Source organism: Amphiprion ocellaris, chromosome 6, assembly GCF_022539595.1.
Source record: "Amphiprion ocellaris isolate individual 3 ecotype Okinawa chromosome 6, ASM2253959v1, whole genome shotgun sequence".
Taxonomy (NCBI): domain Eukaryota; kingdom Metazoa; phylum Chordata; class Actinopteri; family Pomacentridae; genus Amphiprion; species Amphiprion ocellaris.
The window spans coordinates 37,691,441-37,712,089 of record NC_072771.1 but is presented as its reverse complement, the minus strand read 5'-3'; the positions used below and the strand labels follow the sequence as shown (position 1 = coordinate 37,712,089).

Below are 20,649 nucleotides of genomic sequence, written 5' to 3'. Positions count from 1 at the left end.
GATGAGCAGAAAGCGGAGGACGAGCTTGCTAAGAAAAGAGCAGCGTTCTTGTTGAAACAGCAGAAGAAAGCCGAGGAGGCTCGGCTCCGTAAACAACAACTAGAAGCAGAATCTGAGCTCAAGCGAGATGAAGCCAGGTATGTTAATTTCACAATATTAACCTTAAATTCAGGTGTTATTATTCCAGTAAAATGCTAAAATATTTGAACGGCAGACGGAAGGCCGAGGAGGACCGTTTGCGTAAAGAAGAGGAGAAGACACGACGGGAGCTGATAAAGCAGGAATATCTGCGGAGGAAGCAGCAGGAGATGTTTGAGGAACAAGGCCTGGTGAAGCCCAAAACCCCCAAACCGAAGCAGAAACACAAACCCAAGTCCGTCTTCAGAGAGGAATCCTCCAGTGACAATTTCTCCAAGTGCTCTTCCATACGTAAGACGGTTACATCACCAGTTTGACATTTAGATAAAGCTCTCCATTCATGAGTCAGTACGGTGCATGTCATCTGGTATTTCCATCTGAGCTGTGGGGCAAACGGGCTGACTGACATTAGTTCCATTTTACCCTTTAGTGATACTTACGTCCCCTACAATTATTAATGCAACTGATTTAATTGAAACAAACTGTATTAAAGTTACAGCATTTTCTGACATTGATGGCATCTTGGAACTGTTTGGGTAATGTCTTTGAATTCATGGGTCAAAGATAAAAAATTGAGGTTGTGTTTTCTGAAGAGTTTCTTCTTTTCCTAAAGCAAAGATCACCACTGCTTACATCAAAGAAATATACTTGTATAAAGCTCAAAAGTGATCTAGAGAAACTTCAAGCTCTGAGTTACATTGAACAAATGCAGAATTTGAATAATTAGCTTTGACTTATTTCATGCTTTTTACTTAAAACATTTAAGTTGCAGGAATTAGATTGATATGCAATGCTTATTTATGTATTTAATGAAATTATGGTGCTTTCCAGGCATCTTACTTAAGAGTATTTTCCATCCAGCTGCCAAGAAGTTGGATTTAAATGACACTAATATTTATAACATCTTTCAAACGGTCTTCTCTGTGTCTTCCAGCTGACAACCTGAGCAACGCCCAGTCAGGCTCCAGTCTGTCTCTGGCCTCTGCAGCGACCAATGAGGCCGACAGTGTCAACTCTGGAGGGGCCGGCTCCCAGCGGTACACTGATTGTGTTTTCTTTGTGTTGTTGTACAGCTTGTGCTTAGGAATATTCAGTGCAAGGTGTCATGTATAAGACTGAACGAACTTATAGTAATTTTAAAAAATGCCATCATGTTAAACCTGTTGTCTGTTTCTTTGTGTGCAGCTGCGACTCCGTGGAGTCGTTTCCAGGGAGTCGTAACAACAGTCGAACTGCAGAAAGAGACTGGGACAACGGCTCCACTGCATCTTCCATCACTTCCATGGCTGAATATACAGGTAAGTGCACAGATTTCATTATATTTGTTTTTTTTCATCTATCAACAGATATTGCTATGATAATCACCTGTGGTTGTGTTTTTTAGTCAGTTTCACTGTTTTCCTTGAACTGTAGTTACCTGCCACACCTGACTGACTACTAAAGAGTAAACTTCTTAGCCAGAGTTAATTTGTAGTCTTTTGGCAGATAGGACTATTTTCTTTCTTTTTATGTGTTAGATAACATGAATGCTGTCTAACTGGCTTTTCTCCTGCAGGTCCCAAACTTTTCAAGGAGCCCAGCGCCAAGTCAAACAAGCCAATCATCCATAATGCAATCTCTCACTGCTGCCTAGCCGGCAAAGTCAACGAACCCCAGAAGAACCAGATCCTAGAGGTCAGTTTTCTGCCTCACATGGACCCACTTTATGTCTCTCTAGTGAACTGTATACCTAATGTGCAACATATGCATCAGACATTTGCCTCACCATTGATCATTTTCTTTTCAGACTGAAATCTTTCTTCTAAATGCTGAGTTTCTTTTTCATTAGGAGCATTAGAAACTGTTGTTGCCTCCTAAGGTTTTTGCACTGTAGGGTCTTCCTACTGATAGTTGCTGGGCCTTCCTCAATTGCCACAGTTGCTCCCCTTCTCAGCTCCAGAAGACCAATCATTGCTGGTTAATTCAAAAGGTAGCGCTAACGGTGCACCAAACATAAGGTGTAAAACTCCAGTATGCTGTGAAATTCAGAGATTTACCTTTTGCTGAAGCAGCTAGTCAGCATTGTGTGAGTTTTATATGTAAAAGTACCGCATTGCAGCTTTGAGGAACTGTTTGGTCACTGTAGTCAAAATAATCTTAAAAATAGTTTGTCAAAATTTGCCTTTCCAAATTAAACAGTTTAATAATATGCAATCAGAATCAGAAAAACGTTATTGATCCTTCAAGGGAAATTGCTTACGTTAAAGTTGCTCCCATTCACACTCTTAGAAATAAAAGCAACACAAAAAAATATAAACATAAGTAGAAACATGTCCAAAAAATATAAGTGTAAATAGAAAAATAAAAGCAGAAAATGTAAAATGTGCATTGCTTTAAGAAAAATAATATACAGCGTTTATATCTTAATGCAATTTTGCTTCACACTGACTGTATTTTTAAAACTGTTGATTCATTTTTGCCTTTAACATCTAAACATAAACTTCTGTGGCACTGCTATCTTAGCAACATGAGCTATGACTCCTCTCAGCTTACTGGGAATTTATTTCTTCCTCTTCTGTGACAGCACAATTTGTAAACCAGAGTGGGTTAAACTCTGGTTCTCTTGGGGCTAAATAACATCAACACACAGATGAAAAGAGAGAAACTTAATAGCCATGCAACACCAATGCTAAAAATACCAAGCAATATACAGCACCAGGTGTTTTTTTCAAGATATGATAAGACTTTATTAATCCCACAGTGGTGAAATTTGAGTGGTAGAGCAGCAAAGATGGTGGAAACATTTAAGGAATGTAGTACAAAAACTTTAAAAAAGTATACAGAAATACTAGTTCTAGAAATAACAGTATTGCACATCTTTCTTGAATAGAAGTACTGAGGATAGTATTAATATTGCACAAATTTGTTAGTAAGTAGAAGAATAACGATATAGTTAATATTTTAGTATATGTAGAAAATAGATGCTGCACAAAATAGTCACAATTCACACAGAATGTGTTGATGCTGATAAGACACTTTAGTTTTTCTGTCTTTTTATAATTTAAACTAGCAGTCTCAATGCTTTATGTACCTCAGTGTTTTATTTATGCCTAAAGTAGCATTATTATTACTAGTTTTTACCTCCTTCCTTGCCAGGAGCTGGAGAAGTGCGAGTCCAACCACCTGATGATCCTGTTTCGCGACGGTGGCTGTCAGTTCCGGGCGCTCTACTCGTACTTCCCCGACACCGAGGAGATCCAGAAGCTGACGGGCACCGGACCCAAGAGCATCAGCAAGAAGATGATCGACAAGCTGTACAAGTACAGCTCGGACCGGAAGCAGTTCACCGTCATCCCTGCCAAGACTGTGTCGGTCAGCGTGGACGCCCTGACCATCCACAACCACCTGTGGCAGGCCAAGAGAAGCGCTGTGCCAAAGAAAAGTGGGAAATAGTGGGTGGGATTATCCAAACCCCCCCCCCGACCCTCATCTGAATCATCTTAGCCCCCCTTCGTGCTTGTTTTCCTGAATAGACTGCATCGATGCCCACAGCCAAGCTTGGTCCGGAAACCTACTTGTCCACATCTACGGACATGTGGTCGTCTGTAGGCAGACTAAGACACAAACAAGGGAAAAGGTGTGTGTGTGAATGTATGAATGTGTGTGTGGTTCACGGGTGGACTGGTGCTTGCAACAAAAAGAGGAAATGCCGGCTGAATTCTCGCTTCTTCTCCCTGTGATCTCAGTGCGATCTGTTCAGGTTTATTTTAGGCTACTTTTTATAGTTTTCTTTTTTTACTTTTTACAACCACAACTCGAGCATGTGGCGTTGTTTTTTTTTTCTTCCTGTCATATGTGATGGATGTTCTTTTCTACATGAAGTATTTATTAGTTCGGCACTGTCGTGGTTGAGAGCTCAGCTGCAGGACTAAAAATCCTTCCCTTTCTCTCCGGGAACGCCTCTCTCTTTTTGGACAAAATTTGGGAGACATCGGAGGGGGGGAGTTTCCATCGCTCTTTTCAGAAAGAATCTGAACCAAGGGACCTTTGTTACAACCCTTTAGGACTGTCGGGGGCTTAGCTCTGCCGCCCTCAGCAACAACAATCTCTTCCTGCGTGAACTGTCGAATCTGTCGAATCAGGCTGGCATTGCCGATTTTTGCCTCACCAGGGATCTCCAAAAAATCAACAAAAAAAGCCCTGCTGCTCTGAACTGTCTTCTTCTTTTGTCTCGGGGGAGCTCCTCATCCTCAGGTCTCCCTCGGACATCTGTTGGCCTTTTCACGCATCGTGGTACTATCGTCTATTTATTCAACCCGCTTTTTAAAACTAGACGCTGATCGTGTAGCACTGGATATGTGTATTGCAAAAACAAAAAAAATAAGAAAAACAAAAAAAAAACATTAATGATGGTCATTTTAAATACTTTTATTTGTCAAAACATCCTTTTTTTCGTTTCACAAGGGTGTCGAAAGAGGGTGAATGATAGGCTTTGGTACAGAAATGATGCTTTTTTTGTTTTGTTTCAGCTTTTTTTATTATTATTAAAGCAATGTGGTATAAAGTTAAAGCTGATGTTATGTTTTCATCATAACGGGGATTTCTCTGATGTTTAGAGCTTAGTTGTGTTTTCTCCACTGGGCACTCTTGAATTGTCCTGTATAAAGGTGCACTCATGAACACTTGTCAGCGGCTTCTTTCATGCAATGTGGCTTCTCTCTCCCCCTCCTCCCCTCGTAACCTCCCCCCACTCCTTCCCTGAGTGTTGTCGTCGGCCATCTCTAAGAGCCGGCCCACGCGCTCTTATTGTGAAGAGCCTGTTCGAATGACAGTATTTGATATATTCACAAAGGGGAGGGTTTGTGTTTGCGGGCAGGCAGGGGGACTGTGGTTCAGCTATGACATTAAAGAACATTCCTCCAAGGTGTTGACCAACACTGCCACGTCGTCTCTCTTCTCTTCTGTTGTTTTTTTTTCCCCCCAAAATCAAAGTGCTTTTTTTTTTTAACCATCTGTTGGCCTCGAGAACAACCAGAAGTGTTGCACGAGCACTTTACTTTCTGTTTGTTGGAAGATTATTTGTACCTTTTTAAGAACGGGCATAAAAAGAAAAACTAATTATTAACACTGCTGTTGTGTGCTCCGGAAAGTAAATGTGGAAACTAAAACCAAACACTAAAATTTTAATAGAATAAAACTGAAGGGGCCTCCACTGATATGATACTACTGCTGTCTCCAAAAACAATACTTGATTTCTCGTTTTGCTGCATTTTAGGGGAGGGAGGGAGGGTGGTAGATCTTTAATTGTATGAGAGTGTATTTTTATGTTAACTAAAAGATTGTATTGGCATTTGGTCACCTTTTTGGTTTTCTTTTTTTGTTACACTAGTGTACTTTTCATCCTTGTTGATTTTATCTTTGATCCCATGCCATCTATTTATTTTAAAATGGAAGCACTGAAACAATAAATTTTCAAGTAAATAAAAGTCACATTTTTCATTTTCTGAATTTCTCATGGCTTGATTTGTCCATTTGTGAGACTCACTGTTTGTTTTCCTTTTGCCAGCTGCACTGATTTTAATCTTTACACGACAGCACGTCCTCTATCACGCATTTTATTTATTTGTTTTGGTTTATTGGATTGTCATGATGCTGCATCTTTGCACTGGAATGTTAAGTTTTCTCTGAGAAAAGAAGAAAATGCATCACCCAGCATGACTTGTTGGTTTCTAATTTAAGCAACTTAAGTTGTGAAAACATCTCGAGGCCTCCTCTGGTTCAAACCGCCTCACGCTCCACCAACCAACTGGAACAGCGGCTTCGACGGCATCGCATCACAACCGCGGCTAACCTCCGTCTGTCATGGCAACCGTGTTTCTGGTAGTTCAGGTGATCACAAGACCATCAAACTTTATAAACCGTCACTCGACAATAGAGTTGTGGACCTGCATCCTTCGTTTTTCACCATGAGGGGTAAGTGTACTTGTGTTTTCTTGCTCATGCTGTAGGTAGAAAATGATGAAGCTGAAGCTAATATTCCTGATCTGCCTCTCCACAGGTGTAGCTGGTCTTGTTTTACTGCTGTCAGGTCTGCGTCTGAGTCGACCTTGTTACAGAGAGGCAACGATTCTGATCTGCCAGGAGATCCCATCACGTGAGGACTTTTAATTTTCAAGCTTCTAGTGGAGAAGTTTCAGTAGACTTTACTAGCATAAAGATGTAGAGTACTGGGCAAAAGTTCTGGGCACTAAAAGTAGCTTCATACAAAATGCAACTAACAGAAAAAATCTAAATCAACCCTTTAAGACCTACCATTATCTATATTCTTACATTTTTTTTTACATTTTTTTTACACGTGGCTACATAGTACAGAGAATTTACTATTTGCATTTTTTAATTCTTTCCACAGTTGTGTCCTGTCTGCTAAATGTAAACACAGTCTGCAGTTCAGCGGAAAAGTCTCTACATTATTGTCACGTGACTGTTGGTTGCAGCTGAGTCAATAATACATTCACTGTTGGTTGTGCGAGGAGTGCAGCATTTTTAGAGTAAATGATTTGTTTTTCCTGAGTTTTAAAATGAGACATGTAGATAAAGAAATGATAAACACTTGTAAGCTTATATATTTTTATGATTTTTTTAAAAAAGCATACCTTTCAAAGCTGTTTGTGGGTTTTGGGGTTCAAATGGTTTAATCAAAACTTGCTGTGACCTTTAGTTTACAGTTTTACGGTACTTAGCAGGTAGGATGTTCCGTGTCTTCGAGAACTTGTTGCTGTTCTTCTCACCTAGTTTGGTCATCTAATCCCAGACTAACTCCATGATGCTGAGATCAGACCATCTGCTACAGGACTGACAGATGTGGTTTCAGATTTATTTAGAAACGGACACGAAACTTGTTCTTCTGTCCATTAGATTTTGACCCCGGTTGTTCCACTCTGGTGATGTTCCCTAAAAATGTTGGAGAGATCAACTCCACGGTGTTCCACAGCGACAGCCTCATGTCCATCACCAAGCTCACCTTCAACAACGCCGGTATCACAGGAATCGACGAATCGGCCTTCAGCTCGCTTCCTAATCTCAGAAATCTCAGTTTAGATGGGAACATGTTGTCACAGATGAGTCCAGGGTGGTTTGGAGATCCTTCTGTCCTCACTGAGATCAGTCTAACACAAAATTTATTTGAAGTTGTCGACAAGTTCATGCTTCACGGACTCGTTAGCCTGAAATCTCTGCGGCTGAATGAGAACAGAATCAGTGCAATTGGTGTGATGAGTTTCAGCTCCCTGACCACGCTGGCTGAGTTGGACTTGTCTGAGAACAGGTTGACTCGAGTCTCACCACAAGTCTTCAGGTCTCTAAACTCCACCAGGATCAGACTGGACGGGAACCCCTGGGACTGTTCCTGCGGAGTCCAAGACTTTGTCGACTTCCTGAAAGGTTTGTGTAACATCACTCAATTAGTGAGTTTGCAGAACATTTGTAAACCTGAAGCTGCTTCTGTCCTCAGATCTACAGAGCAGATCTCTGCTGGACAGACAGATGGACGTGACCTGTGAGACTCCACCGTCTCTGAAGGGACGACCTGTTTGGAACGTGTCGGTCTGTATGACGACATCTTCACCTGAATCACCTCGAAGCGACCACTCTGATGGACCAACACTCCCTGCATCCACTGGTACATCTGCCAATCAGCTTCCTTCACCTTTACATTGACGATGTTTTTACATCAACAGTTCGTGCTTCATACAGTCGTGAACAAAAGTTTACTTACCCTCGAAAAGACCATGTACATCATCCTGAGTTTCCAATGACGCCTTTAACTCCTAATTTTCTATGATGGACTCATTGAAACTCATGTATCTTTGTCACAAAAAATAATCTTTCAATTTCTCATTTTGTTTCTTTCATAGATTTATTATAGGTCTTCTGGAAATATTTAAATATCCGCTGGGTCAAAAATATACAAACATCAATGCTCATGTCTGAGTCTTTTGGCCATTTTCACATCAACTAGATGCTGTTCAGAGCCGTCTACAAGGTTCTGGTTGTATCTTTTTACGCTCTTTCAGACAGAATTGTTGCAGTTCAACTAAATGTGTTGGCTTTCTGACACAGACTTGTTTCTTCGTCACAGCCCACACAGTATATGTCAGGAAAACCTTAATTCCATCCTAATTTAACCATTTCTTTATCCTTTTACATGTGTGTTTGGAGTCACTGTCTTGTTGAAACACCCAACTGCATCCAAGACTCAACCTTCTGGCTGATGAATTTAGGTTTTCCTGAACAATATGAAGGTAATCTTCCTTCATTATTCCATTTACTTTATGTAAAGCACCAGTTCCACTGGCAGCGACAGAGCCCCAGAGCATAATACTACCACCACCATGCTTGATGGTCAATCTGGTATTCTTGGATTTAAAGGCCTCATCTTATCTCCTCCAACATATTTCTGGTCATTGGGACCAAATAGCTCAATTTTAGTTTTATCTGACCACAGAACTTTAAGAAAATATGATGAACACAAGTTTCTACATCACTAAAACTGATCATTTAAGTTGCTGTATGTATGTTTTTGACCCGTCAGATTTCGTTATATTACCAGAAGACCTATAATAAATCAATGAAGGATTTTTCCAAGTGTATTTTAACTTTTGTTCACAACTATACATCTGTTTCTTGCAGCAGAAGTTGTGACAACTCCTTCACCAAGACCAACATTAAAAACTGAATCCTCAGTCCAACCTAAACCCACTGAAGCACCAATACTCTCTACTCGCAGCGGTACATGAGGCTCTTCTCGTCTCAATCAAATTTTCTATTTGATATTTGACATTTTTTACATTTTTAATTTGTGTTTTGTGTATCTGTTGTTCTCTTCAGCAACACTTTCATCATTAGAAACTTCTGTCCAACCCAAACCCACTGATAGTCTCACATCAGTCACTACGTCTGCTTCAAACTCCGGTACATTTGGTTCTTCTCATCTTGGTTTTGTTCATTTTTAGGATGTCATTACTAATATAATGAGAAATATTAGGTACTAAAATCCTAGTCAGCCAAAACCATGAATTTAAACTTGGCTTTCAAGAGGATGGTTTCTGTTTCTTCATAACTTATCCAGCTGTCGACTCCTGCATCATGAAATTGATTTAGTTTATTTCTAGTCTCATACAACTCCTGATAATAACACGGTTGTTAGTAAGACCTTCAATTTAAGGTCATCCACATCCCTCATTTGGCATAAAAACTCACAAAATAACTCCCTCTTTATTCCTAAATGTATTTTTCTTCATTTATTTTTCCCAACTTTGGCCTTAAAAACTAAATCTGATGACATAAATATAGTTTTGTGGTGTCTTTTTATTGCAAAAATGAACCAAAGCATTTATATACTCTAAAATGCATTGGAACCAATATTTTTTTTTGTGAACAGCACCACCATGTGGTCATTTGTAGAACAGCTTATATTCTAGATCTCCAGTTTTAAACAGGGTAATGTTCAGTTTTTATTTGGAATACCTTAATTCAGGACAGGTTTGTCAGTATATCCCCCATCAGTTTCTGCTTGAACAATCTCTCCACTTTTTTCATGTTTACTTATACGAGAAACATTTTATTTTATGAACTTAATCTACGTTTCATCTGATTAAATATGTAGCATAAATTTTCACTTGTTGGCCACCAAAATTTAAATATTTTCCAAAGTTTTTTTCCACCATTTAATGTGAACTATAACATTATTTTGTATCATCTCAGTAATATTAGTTTCCTTCTAATATTATACCCAACTCCACTTCATATTAGGACTTTTTCTTGTTAAATTAGGACATTATTTATGTAAATACTGACTTTGCAAATAGTTAGGCAAAAAAGAACTGTGGAACAAGATCTACATACTGGAGGTTTAACTCCATGTGGCAAAAAGTACAAATATTTTATGTTTTTAAAAATATTTGATTAAAAGTACTTGTTTTTCTGGAAATTACGTCTTTTCTTCTTAAGCCCTCACTCAGAAAGAAAGAGTCCTTTTAATAAGATACAATTATTAGCGGGGAAAATTATAGCATGACGGCAGCAAAGTGCAAAAATGGAGGGACATCAGTCAAATAAAACATACAAATAAACAAGAATTATACATAAATGTTGTTGATATTGTGCAAATGCTCTCATATGTAAAAATGCTCGACTGTTTAACTATAATTTTTGTCATGTTCTTGTGCAGGGGATGCAGCATGTTAGATTTAAACAACCATAAGTCTAAAATGCATTAAAAAACAAACAGCACACGCCTCGTGAAAATTTTGATGGTATTTGACCTTCAGGTGGCGCCACAGAAGCATGAAAAATGCACAATGTCATGAGTATATACACCACCGTTCAAAAGTTTGGGGTCACCCAGACAATTCCATGTTCTCCATGAAAACTCCCACTTTTCTCCATGTGCTAACATAACTGCACAAATGTTTTCTAATCATCAATGAGCCTTTCAACACCATTAGCTAACACAATGTAGCATTAGAACACAGGAGTGATGGTTGCTGGAAATGTTCCTCTGTACTCCTATGGAGATATTCCATTAAAAACCAGCTGTTTTTCCATTTTAACAATGTCTAGACTGTATTTCTGATTAATTTAATGTTATCTTCATTGAAAAAAACTGCTTTTGTTTCAAAAACAATGACATTTCTTAGTGACCCCAAGCTTTTGAAGGGTAGTGTATAGTCTAGGTTTAAATGTAACCAGAACGCACTCTTCATCCGTTTCACGTCTTTGAAATTTTGCTCAATTTATCCGCCTGGGAAGCCCCAAAATTCTCAGATGGTGCTTAGATATTACATTTAGTCATTTTTAGAAGATTATCTGAACTTTTGTGGCTTAGTTTGTCCATTTTCCTTCTCAGGACCTCATGTGACGTCACCTCCGTCAGGTACAAACTCCTCCATCCACCCTAAACCAACCAAGTTTCCCTCTAAACCTACAGATCTGGCTGGTATATTTGATTCTTCTCCTCTTTCTCTTTGATATTTCAATTCCAAAATAAGCTACTAAGCCGTGCTTCATCTTTTCCTTCTAGTTCCTACATCATCTTCATCACAACCACCTCAAGATACAAATATCATCTGCATACTCTCTGCTGTAATCGGTGAGGGTTTTTTAAACTTTTTTTTTGCAAATTTCGCACAAGTAGAACCTTTAATTGAAAATCTCTCGCTCCTCTGCAGTGGTCCTATGTGTGCTGCTGTTTGTGGTGTGTTTCCTGGCTTTGCTACGCAGACGAAAATGCAAAAACAAAACCGTGACGCCCGGATGTCCAACAGAAGAGAAGAAGAAGAAGCTGGAGGAAGAAGAACACGGTTCGAGCAGAGACCTGGAGGAGCCTTGGAGGAAATCTTTCACCGGAGTCAGAGCAAAGTCAGCAAATGCAATAATCCTCACGTCTCATTTTTGTGCATCTGGGAAAGATCAGGTGACTTTACAAAGTGAGAAAACAGAAAACCACGAGGAGAGGAAGCAGAAAGTGGTGGATGAAAATGTAGCAGAAGAAAGTCAGACAGAAAATCTCACAAACACCACAGACATAATGCAGAAAAGTGAGAAAACAGTGGATGTTGGTAGGAATCTAGAAGATCTTTGTGTGGTTCCTTATCTGAGCATCGGAACCAACCAGAACAAACAAAGTCCTGATGAAAAATCCACTGAAGGTCAAAGAACAAAGTTAGAAAAAGTCATGGGGAGGATCTCAACCTGGCCTCCGACTGCAGCTCAGTGGCAGGAAAGATGCAAAATGAAAGAAAATGAAGAGGAGGGGGAGGAGGAAGGTGGTGGCTTCACTTTCGGGAAGCAAAACATAACCGAGAAGTTCCCAGATGAAGAGAAGAAAATGGAGATGGAGCAGAAAATGGAAGCAAATATCAGCTCCCATGATGACTCAGAGCAGCTAAAGAAGGAACCAGAGCTCCAGGATGCCACTAATAAAACCCAGAAGAGTCAAACCCAAGACCTGAAACCTGCAGAAGATCCTCCACAGGAGAGCAGCAGCAAATCTGACGTGAGGAAGGAGCCGAGTCGAGCTGCTACTGGCAGACGTAGAGCTGAAACCAGAGCTGCTGCAGGATCCAAGGCTCCGTCCGGTGGAGCTTCGCCCGACGACGAAACGCTGTTGTCAGGCAACGAGTACGCCTTCATGGACCTGCTGCACGAGGTTTCTCACAACAACGGCCGCTGGACCAGAGAGAGGTGGAGGCAGATGCAGGCCAACAAGCAGAGGAGATAAAACAGGAAATTAGAAAAGGGTTTTTTGTAGAGAAAGTGAATTAAATGAAAGGTTTATTCTCAGTCTTTATGTTAAAGTAAAATGATTTCAAAGTCAGTTCTTTAAAGGTTTAACCCTCCTGTTGTCCTCATTTACGGGCACCAAAAATATTGTTTCCTTGTCTGAAAAAAATCCAAAAATTCAGCAGAAAAATTCCCCAAATTTCTGAAAATTTGCAAAACCTTTAGGAAGAAAATTCCAATAATTCTTTAAAAGTTTCCCTTAAAAGCTTTATTTAAAAAAAAAAAAAAAATCTCCCAAATTTGGCAAGAAAATTCTTCTAAATGTTTATCAAAAAATGAGTAAAAATCTTCCAAAAAAAATCCTAAAAATATCTAAAGTGATCCCATATATACCAGTAAAACTTCTATTTTCTTTAAGAACATTCACATAAAAATCAACCAAAATCTGGTGAAATTCACTGGATTTTGGTTGATTTTATGTGAATGTTCTTAAGAAACATTTTTAACATTTCTTTTTTCCACCAAAAAATGTTCAAAGATTTCCCAAAAATGTTGAAAATGTAGACATCAGAAGTTTCACTGTGATTTTTTTTTCTCCACATTTTCAAACTTTAAAACGGGTCAGTTTTGACCCGCAGGACGACACGAGGGTTAAAGAACATCGATATCACATTCACTGCATCTCTGGCTGTTTAAAGGACTCTTGTGGTTTTTCTTCACAATGTTTAAAGGTTCACAGGAGGCAGATTAAAACAAAATGTCACAATAAAAGCACCAGAGGAAGAGAGCTCTGGACTTTTTGTCTCTCATAAATTAGAAATCTGGGTAGTTTCCTTTGTGTAATGCCTCTGGTAAATTAAAAGTCTTTGCCAGTTTAACAGCCTAAAACAAGAACACTGTAATGCTGTTCAGATGTCTGTCTTAATGTGAAATTAGCTGAATTTTAGGATTTTCTAATAATGACATGGTTTTTGGTGAATTTTTTTTCTTAAGATTATCTATATCCCTCATATAACCTGCTCAGAGTCTATTTCTTGACTTATTTTTCCCACCTGTGGCCCTAAAACTCAGACACAATGTTTTTCATCATGTTAATATAGTTTTAATTGTTTGTCTCTTAGCAGGATATTTGAAAAATGAACCATTAGATTTAAATAAAAAACTCTTGGGAACAAAGTTTTTCTGCACAATGTGGTCATTCTTAAAGCTTATTTTGTTCTCATGTATAATTTCTTAAAAAGTGATTTTATTTTTAGTTCTAATACCTTTATTTGGGTCAAGTTTGTCCCCTCCAGATTCTGCTTGAATGAATTTCCCATCATTTTTAATGAAATGCAAATTCTGCAGGCAGTTTCCTTCCAGCTTCCATTAAAGTGGACGACTTCTCCACCACTAACCGGACTGTTAGAGGCTCCCTGCATCCACCGGTACGTCTGATTCTTGTCTCACTTTATGTTTAATTGAACCTTTTCCCAATCATACTGATGTAAATAACTGATTACTTATCTGTGTTTATTTCCTGCAGCGACTCCTCCATCACAACCAACATCAACAACACAAACTTCTGTCCAACCCTCACCCTGACACACATAAAGAGTCTCCAGGTAATGCATTTCTCATTATTTTCTGTTGTTGAGACTCTTTATTTTGGTGTTTCCATCGTCTGTCTAATGCAGGGGTGTCCAAACTTTTTTCAAAGAGGACCAGATTTGATGAGGTCAACATGCGTGAGGGCCGACCATTCTGCCTGACATTCTTTGAACCATTAAAATCAAATGCAACTTGGCTATTTCATGGAAATTTCATTGCAAACGACGCACTTTTTATTTTGTACATGTACAAAATGAAATGTTTCCATAAACTTTAAAAGGAGGGATCAGAGAGTCCAGTGGACAGATTAGCACTTCTCTCTGTGTGAAGAGACATCCCATAATTAAGGGAGACCAAAGCCCCGGGAGTGTAAGGTCAAAGCATGTTGATGAAGGGAGGGTTTTTCCTGAAAAGTTTTTGACTTCTGATTAATAAATGCAGTTTGTTACGTATTGCAAATCTAAACAGGTCTTACCAAAATCACTCTGTTTTTAATATCTAAAGGTCAAATAAAATGAAATGAGCTAAACTGAGGGAAAAAAATCAGGATTCAGCTTCATTTTTAACATTAAATATTACTGGTAATTGATGTTGCCTAAGACATATGAACAGGAACAAAACACCAACATTCAGCTTATAATGAAGTGAAATTCCATGTGTTCAGATATATTTATAACTGGTTTTAACCAACACAAACAAATTAACTGCAATTTTACAATATATTCTTCTCAGATTACCAAAACAAATAATTTTTTTGCATTAATGTTTTGTCTGTGAAAAAAATGTAATTCAGTCAGGAGAACAGGGAGTGCAGAGAAAAGGAGCAGAAGGAGAGCAGAGGAACAACTATACATCATCCCCACACAGTAAACACATGGCAGCTCCATACAACACCATCCACACTACTGAGCTCTGAAGTGGAATAAACACAGTCAGAATAAAGAGTGAGATGGAGGGCTTTACTCAGCTGGGATAGACCAGGATAGGATGGGATATGAGGGGTTTAGAACCCAATCACTGCTTCAATGTGAAGGCTGATGCTGAGCTCTGGACTGCATCACATGGTCTGGTCTGGTTCAATGGCTGTGGTTTGGATGTGCAAAATGTCACGCAAGTGAGAGTCAGTTACTCTTGTCCTAACTCGGTTCTTATTAAAGTTTGTCACAGAGAATGTTTTCTCGGACAGATATGTTGAGCCAAATAAGCTCAGCATTTTCTTCGCAAATATTCAAATACCTTGAAACCTGCCTTTTTCAAGTTGACGGTAAAAGTTGACAAGTGAGAGCTGTTGGTTACCACTGCGTAACTCGCTGTCACACTTCCTAGCTTTAATATATTAATAAACACTGCAGCTCAATAAGCTGCAGGTGATCCAGAGCATCATCAGGGTCAGTGGAGAATGGAGAGGAGAAAAGCCTGATCTCCTTTTCAATACCTGCAAAACCTTGAGAGCACAGTTGAAACTCTCCAGCCAGAGATGTCTGCTGCATACCTCCTCGTTTGCGCACTGATACTGTCCCGAGGAAAACTGTTCATTATTTCCCGCAACGCTGAAAAATGTGCAATATTAGGCTGTGTTTGTGACAAGTGCCTTTGGAAAAGCTGCAGCTTTGTTTCAGATGCATTGATGTGTGAATACAGCAGGTTCACCATGAAGACTCGTGTTCAATATATTCAGATGCTTTGTTATATCAACTAAAAATCCCAAATCAGCCAAATAGGATCAGATAGTTCTGACGTGGATTGTTCCACATGTGCCAAAAAATTGTCCGATTTTCCTCCAGACAGAGAAGAAACGCTGCAGCGCAGACCCCTGACTGAGCCACCTGATATCGGTGTGATATAAAACATCCCCGGACTCAGCCTGGATGTCCAGTAGAAGCTGTTCAAACTGGCGGTGGGACAGGGCTTTCCAGCAAATAAAATTAATAGTCTTCATCACCGAATTCATGACATGGTCATATTTGAAATGTTTAGCACAGAGAACTTGTTGATGAATGATACAATGAAGCTTAATGACCTCCTTCTTCACTCACCTTGTTGCAGATTAGGGTTGATGGTCCTCTTCATTCTCCAGCCATGGCAGGAGCCATCACTAATAATCCCAGCGACTTTATTCCAGGGCAGTTTCATATCATCCACAGCAGAACTAACAGAAACAAATAATTCCATTCCTCTTGTTCTGTCCATAAGGCTCTGGAGGTCAAGAAGCTCGTTGGTCACGTTCATCTCATCATCCACCCTCTCAGTAAAATTAGCAGCTGAGCAGTATCCGATGAATCTGTGCTTTCATCACACTATTGAAAAGAAGTCAAAATTCGCTAATTTGCCCTTCAACTGTGTTTTAATGTCTGCTGAAACATCTTCAAATCGCTGCGCTACAGTGTTTCGAGCAAACTTTGGCAAATTCTTGTTTCTTCTCAGGGCAGATATTCTCAACCATTTTCATAACACGGTCTTTCATGAATTCACCAAGTACTGTGTATATATATTCAAGTTTATAAGATTGTTATACATCTTCTGCCTGTCAGGTAATAAAACAGAAACCTTTTCAAACATCAGCAGATGATAATTTACTGATCGGTGCCAGTTTTAATGAACTTCATGTTCAACTTCAGAGTCAGATATAATGTGAGCAGTGAACCCCAGGAGTTGGTGTTTATTTGTGTGTGTTGACCAGAGAAGAGAGTTAGCATCCAGTGAGTATTAGCTTTAATGTGAATTAGCGATGCTAACCGAGCTAGCTGACCAGTCCTGATTAGCAGCTAAATGTAGCATAAAGCTAACGACGCTTGTGTTGTTTCCTGTCAGCAGCTGAAGTGTGTTCTGTTCCTGTAATGTGGTTCAATAAGTTCATAAAACTGTGGCTGGTTGACGTTAATGTAACGTTCAGGAAACTTAAATGTGATTAAAACAGTAACGTTAATGTTCTAGTTGTCAGTAATCAGCTTTAATTTGACACTAAAACAGACTCTGATAGTTTTAAATGACATCAGTTTCATGAATTTGTCGAAAATTGTCTCATTTGTTGTTGTGATGTTGCTGCTGATTGATTAAAACCAGATGATCCGTGTTGAAGATACGTTTAGTTCAAGTATCAGAAGTACAAGAAGGAAAATGGAAGTTTAGTTCTGCTACGTCAAAGATTTCAGGAATAAAATAACTAAATGAGTCTTTATGCCTCAAACTTTATTTTACAATAATGAAATAATCACAGATCATAAAAATATAAATAGCAGAGAAAACCTGAGAGAATAATTTCCTGAAAAGTCTGTGAAGGAAAAGCAGCTTTTTATCCTGAAAGATCAGAATCAGCTCCAACATCTGCATTTGACAGCATCAAGTCAACCAGAAAGAAAAGAAAAAAAGAAAATGACTTCTTTCTGATCATATCTGTTCCGCTGCTCACAGGCTGCTGTTGCTCACATTCTTCACATTTATAGTCCACTTTTAAAAGTTCAGCAGACAGGTGTTCTGCTTTGGAGTGTGACGATGTCATCGGTGATGTGGAGAGTGAAGTTTCCGTTTCACCCACAGCGTGCTTTAGGGCAGCCGGGTTGGACTTGATGTTTGAAATACTGACCAACAGCTCAGATTTAACTGTCTGGAGTTCCGTTTTGATGGCTGTTAAATTTTTACTCCAAGCCGCCAGGAGCTGGGTGTTTAAAATAACCGCCATCTCGTTACAGAGTGAAAGTAGCAGTTCCTCCTGAAGGTCAGAGATTGCAGCATCTGAGGGCCTCTTCAAAAGAAGATGTAGTTGATGAAGGCGTTCTGGAGCAGGACCAGAAAGACCACGACCAAGCAGCCTTGAGATCTTAGGCAGCGTCTCCCTCAGGTGGGTGTCAACAGTGTTCACGGTCAGGTCTGTGGTAATCTTGTCAAAAAACAAAACAGAAAAAAATCTAGATTATAAATCAACATGTAACCAAAGCACTCTGTGTATAATGCCATAGTATAGGATGTAGTTCAGAAAATGTCAAAGTATAGTATACTTTTCAAGAATAACATAGTATGGCCTGTAGTTCATAGTACAGCATGTTGGCAAAAAACCCCCCCATAGTTTATTATGTGGTTCAAAAAGCACAAAATGATAGGATGTTGCCTAAAATTGTCATCTATGATATGTGGTTCAAAAAATGTCATAGTGTATTATATTGTCAAAATAGTATGTAATTAAAGAAAACATGAGTATAATATGTCATCTAAAAAATGCCATAGAATAATATTTCATTGCACAAGTAAAAGTATAGTAATTTGTAAAACTGTTCAAATTCTTATATGTTGCTAAAAAAAACAACCAAAAAAACTAAAACAAAAAAAAAAATGTCACAGTAATATGTCAATTAAAAAGTCTATAGTATACCATGTCACTCTAAAAACGTCATAGTATAGCCTTTCATCCACAAAACGTTGTTATGTCCTGGCTGTCTGAAGTAGGTGAGGAGCAACACAAAAACAGTCCAAATGCTGGTTTCCAGAGGGTTAGACAAGTATTTATTTGAAAGAGTAAGTTTACAACAACACAACATGTGAGGGGGTTAAAAGCAAATGGGTGTTAGTAAAATAAAAATAAATAAACAGAACTAAAAGTGAACTTCACGCTGACATTGATGGGCATTCCAACCAGGAACAAAGTAAAAGATAATCAATAGGAAAAAAACTCTTCCTGTTCACCTCTTAAAACCCAAAAACAAACTGCAGTAGCAGCCTAAACTAAAACTACTAATGGGTTCCTTGTTTTCCTTTGTGAACAATTCAAAGGTCCCTCTCTATCTCCCCACACATCCACCAACCACTGGAACACATCTCCAAAGTTCTGCTGGACCAGCTCAGCTTCCCCTCAGAAGAAGTGCTGCCACCTGACAGATGAAGGAGCCTTTTGAGAGGCAGCTGGCATCGTGATTGGACTGTACTTTGGTCTGTTCCAATCCAGCTTCAGCTCCAGAGACGGCAGGCGGGACGAGTCAACGGAGGCCGGATGGACGAAGGCATGAAGCTGAGTACAATCCAGAAAACAACAGAGGAGGAGTGCAGCAGCCCAGGACCAGAACAACCAGAGTAGCATCGTATGTCTCTTAGAAAACATCATAGTATAACCTTTGGTATGAAAAAACACCATCATATACATCGTAGATTGTACAAATAACGAGTCAAAGGAAAGAGACATACATTGTAGAATTGTAGTAATTGTGGGCTGACTGATTTACTGATTATCAGTATTTTATTTTTTACTGGTTTATGGTAATAAATCAGTTTAAGAATGGTGCTACTTTGGCTCTGAACCTTTATCTACCTGTGGTCACTCTGTCTTCTGGAGTGATTTGATTGGTTATACATCACGAATAAAACTGCTTTAACTTAACATCTGTAAACAAAACAAAAACGACAAAGTTTTCTGTTAGAGTTTGGGTTCTTCTAAGTTTAACTCCAAGATTTTAAATACTTTCATTTTCTGCAAATGAATATCTACTCCAAACGCCTCACTAATAATCATTATCAGCCTTAAAAACCCACAAAACACCCCTCTACACTCAACCACACTTAGTACAGTCCGGTTCCCCCTTCTATAAATCTGCTTGGAATCTTCCACTTCCTGTTTGTCGAAGTGGCCTTCTACCTGGACAGGTTTTGTTGGAGCTCATGCAACAAACATTTTGGGTAACTGCACTTTAATATGGATGGATGACACTGAATTAGAGTCTGTTTTAATGAGACTGAGTTAAGATGTGTAGCTCTGTCATTAAATAGGAAATTATTTCTCAGAATTCACAGAGAAAAGTCTGAAATGTTTTTTAGGTTAGCGTCCCACATGTTCTTTGGCTAAGCTAAAGCTAACTCTCTCCAACTTCTGGATCTCTTGAGTTGCTTGTTGTTAAAATATCTTGCTAGAGGTGCTGAAGCTCAGAAAGTCTGAGATGTTTGTTCAAAATAAGCTCATTCTAAAGTCTGATCTGAACTGTCCTCTTTTGTTTGAACTTTCCCTAAACTTAGCAGTTAATGACAGAGCAGCACATCCAGACTCAGTCTCATTTATGTAGAGATTAAACTTCAGTGTCATTCATTGATGTTAAAGTGCAGTTTTTCAAATGTTTGTTGCATATGCTCCCGACCAAACCAGTCCAGGTGGAAGACGATGTGAAGAGAAAGCTCCAGAGGATGAATATCACACATTTCCGTTGGAAATAAATGTCCTTTAATGAGACATTGTCATGCAAAAGTTGGATTTCCCTTTAATGATGTTCAAATCTTTGTTGAGTGTTTTGTTGATGTTGGTTTCTAAATGTTTTCTGACACTCGGCCCCAAAGATTAAAACCTTCTACGGCTCACAAGCTGCAACAATTCACACATTATCAACTATCTTTCTGACTAAACTAAGATAAAAAAGTGAAAAACAGCCTGATTCCTGCATCATGAATGTAAATCTTTTTGGTTTTTATGACAGTAAACTGAATATATTTGGGTTTGACATTTTATAAACCAAAAGAAGAAATGAATTAGTGCAGAAAACAATCAACAGATTAATGGACAAAGAAAATGTGTTTTCCAACATATATGGCTGAATTACTCCAACATTACAAGATACACACAATTTTAATTCAATTTTATTTATATAACGCCAATTACAGGTCAAATTGTCTCAAGACACTTTATTTTTA

General features: G+C 38.8%; 2 protein-coding genes across 7 annotated transcripts in view; both read left to right on the top strand.

The window, feature by feature from the left end:
- Nucleotides 1-5,625, top strand: part of camsap1b (calmodulin regulated spectrin-associated protein 1b) — a 31,682-nt gene extending 26,057 nt beyond the window's left edge. For all 6 annotated transcript variants that reach the window (XM_023279415.3, XM_023279411.3, XM_023279414.3 and 3 more), the window contains 6 exons: nucleotides 1-137; nucleotides 215-429; nucleotides 1,073-1,175; nucleotides 1,324-1,436; nucleotides 1,694-1,812; nucleotides 3,274-5,625. In XM_023279415.3, coding sequence (XP_023135183.1) covers nucleotides 1-137; nucleotides 215-429; nucleotides 1,073-1,175; nucleotides 1,324-1,436; nucleotides 1,694-1,812; nucleotides 3,274-3,570 — 984 coding nt within the window. In that variant the 3' untranslated portion in view covers nucleotides 3,571-5,625. The remainder of the gene's footprint in view (nucleotides 138-214; nucleotides 430-1,072; nucleotides 1,176-1,323; nucleotides 1,437-1,693; nucleotides 1,813-3,273) is intronic.
- A 458-nt stretch (nucleotides 5,626-6,083) lies between these two features.
- LOC118470943 (leucine-rich repeat-containing protein 24-like) lies at nucleotides 6,084-12,805 on the top strand. Its single transcript, XM_035952481.2, has 9 exons — nucleotides 6,084-6,090; nucleotides 6,176-6,271; nucleotides 7,033-7,557; nucleotides 7,628-7,795; nucleotides 8,806-8,904; nucleotides 9,004-9,087; nucleotides 11,024-11,113; nucleotides 11,198-11,266; nucleotides 11,346-12,805. The coding sequence occupies exons 1-9, from the start codon at nucleotides 6,084-6,086 to the stop codon at nucleotides 12,395-12,397; spliced, it is 2,190 nt and encodes a 729-aa protein (XP_035808374.1). The 3' UTR covers nucleotides 12,398-12,805.
- The last annotated feature ends 7,844 nt before the right edge of the window (nucleotides 12,806-20,649 follow it).

Excerpts from the sequence above, each read along its gene's own strand:
- LOC118470943 (XM_035952481.2), top strand. Across the intron at positions 9,088-11,023 it reads TACGTCTGCTTCAAACTCCG|GACCTCATGTGACGTCACCT; the intron begins GTACATTTGGTT and ends TTTCCTTCTCAG. Across the intron at positions 11,114-11,197 it reads TAAACCTACAGATCTGGCTG|TTCCTACATCATCTTCATCA; the intron begins GTATATTTGATT and ends TTTTCCTTCTAG.